Source organism: Notothenia coriiceps, unplaced genomic scaffold (assembly GCF_000735185.1).
Source record: "Notothenia coriiceps isolate Sejong01 unplaced genomic scaffold, NC01 NC01_scaffold00028735, whole genome shotgun sequence".
Taxonomy (NCBI): Eukaryota; Metazoa; Chordata; class Actinopteri; order Perciformes; family Nototheniidae; genus Notothenia; species Notothenia coriiceps.
Window position 1 is genome coordinate 13 of NW_011361436.1, and position 2,309 is coordinate 2,321.

At 36.7% G+C, this 2,309-nt stretch overlaps 1 protein-coding gene across 1 annotated transcript; it reads left to right on the forward strand.

Moving 5' to 3' along the window:
• Nucleotides 1–201: 201 nt before the first annotated feature.
• Nucleotides 202–1,353, forward strand: LOC104958336 (5'-3' exoribonuclease 2-like; the record flags this gene model as incomplete). The annotated part of the gene is made up of 3 exons (XM_010786054.1): nt 202–311; nt 530–613; nt 1,154–1,353. Coding segments are annotated over 3 exons (379 nt in total), but the record flags the coding sequence as incomplete, so codon positions are not given.
• Between the last annotated feature and the right edge of the window lie 956 nt (nt 1,354–2,309).

Consider the following 2,309-nt stretch of genomic DNA (forward strand, 5'->3'; position numbering starts at 1 on the left):
TCTACATCAACATGTGTCCCCTCTTCTTCATGTCTCTTCTAATTCAACACGTTTCCCCTCTTCTTCATGTCTCTTCTAATTCAACACGTTTCCCCTCTTCTTCATGTCTCTTCTACATCAACATGTGTCCCCTCTTCTCCATGTCTCTTCTACATCACCATGAAGCCACTTATTGATCTTAAAATGTGTTTTTTTTTAAAGCCTACTTTTTGTATTTAAATGCTTCTTTTTCACTCAGGATTCTTCCATCATCGACTTCTACCCCGACGACTTTGCCATCGATCTCAACGGCAAGAAATACGCCTGGCAGGGTGAGTCGCTTCCCTCCAAATAACTCTTCTTTAAATCAACCTTTGAGAAGCCCTGTTCCTATTTTTATATATAAACAAACCTAATCAAATGTTTTTTTTAAAGGTTTAAATGTCTCCCTAGAAAATCCACTTTCCCCCATGCACCGTCATTCATATCCCATGCTTGTTTCTCATTGGACGGCACTTTAACTTCCTGTATCCGTGCTGTTATTTTGAAGGAGTGGCCTTGTTGCCGTTTGTCGATGAACGCAGACTGTGGGCGGCTCTGGCGGACGTTTACCCCGACCTCACTACTGAGGAACGTGAGTACAAAGACACTATTTAAATGAACTAAATGTTAGGGTTGCCAGAAACTGACCATGATCAAAATCGATTATTCGGCAGCCCTGGCGAATAATCGATTATTCGACCGACCCTCCAAGTTTACAGTAAAACAAACTGGTGGTGTGACCAATGGCCATTTACAATTATTATTACTATTATTAGCATTAGTCTATATTTCGGTTGAAACTAAGCCAGAAAAAAAAAAAAAAACATAAATAATAATTAAAATATATATAAATAAAATCGATTTTTAAAAATAATATTCGATTATGGAGACTAACGAATATTAGAATAATCACTGGCATCCCTACTAAATGTATGTATTAGTGTTGGGAAGAAACGTAGCTTATCATGATTGTCATTGATTTTTAAGTTTTATCAAGCGTCTGTCATGAAGTTTGCAATCGAACACACAGACGGCAGTGGAAGAGATGAGATGGCACAGAACGTGTTATTTATAGTCGACATTATTCAGATTACATTGATCACTTACTATATTCATGTATGTCTTCTTGCAGAGAGGAGGAACAGTCTTGGCAGCGATCTGATGTTTGTCGGGAAATCTCACCCGCTGTTCGACTTCATTCACGAACTCTACCGCACAGAATCTAACGAGGTAACAACGACACACGTCAAATCAAATCAAAGTGACCGCGTTGTGCCGTCTTTAGAAGTAATTATTGTTGGTTGTAAAAAGCTTTGAAATGGTGGACGCACTTTTAGACAGGGAGCCACAAAGGGGCTGATGGGAAATGTAGTTTTAATGTCGACAACATGTTTTGTACTTTCCTTGAGTTACACTTTTATACTTCTATATCTCAGAAGGATATACCGTCATGTTTTACTTCATTTATTTTAATGCACTCAGATTAAATATTCAAAAAGATAACAAACAAATCCAACATCATATCGTTTTCTAGATTAAGCTAAAACCTTTATTGATGTCTTGGTGATTTCTCACAATCTCAGCAGTATACCAAGTTTTTTAAAAGTACTTTTTTGTACTTAACGTGTACTTATATTCAAATATCTTTGAACTTTTAAGTAGGAAGCCTATCGTACTTTCTCAAAGCAAAAGACAACATCTTTAAGGTCTTGTTTTGACATACTGTTCAGGGTTTCCCACACATAGACTATACTTGGGTTATATATTAACGTCCGCCAAAGTATATTTCGCGACCCATTTAGGTTTAATCTTTTTTTATCCGTCCGCAAGCACGACGCCATGCGATCGATTTAACTAACCCTCCCGTGCTCCACTATCGCCGTATACCAAGTTATTTAAAAGTACTTTCTTGTCTATTTTCATGGAAATATTTGTGTGCTTTTAAGTAGGCAGCCTATCCTACTTTCTCAAAGTCCAATAATGTCTTGTTTTTACATACTTTTAATTAGGGATGTCCCGATCACCTTTTTTTGCTTCCGATCATTTGATTTTGACAATTTGCCGATACCGATTTTTCCCGATCCGGTCTTTATGAAATGCATTAAAAGAAAAAAAGCATTCAAGTTGTCCCTTAAGGTTATTTTTTTATTTTAAATTTAGGTAGTATTCTTATCCAACCAATGGAGTATAGCTTCTTTTCTTTTCTACAGCAGCATTGTCATCAGTTCTAGTTGTTGCAGCATTGGTAGTCAAAACAAAAAATAAAAGACTTTCTAGTACTCCGTTAG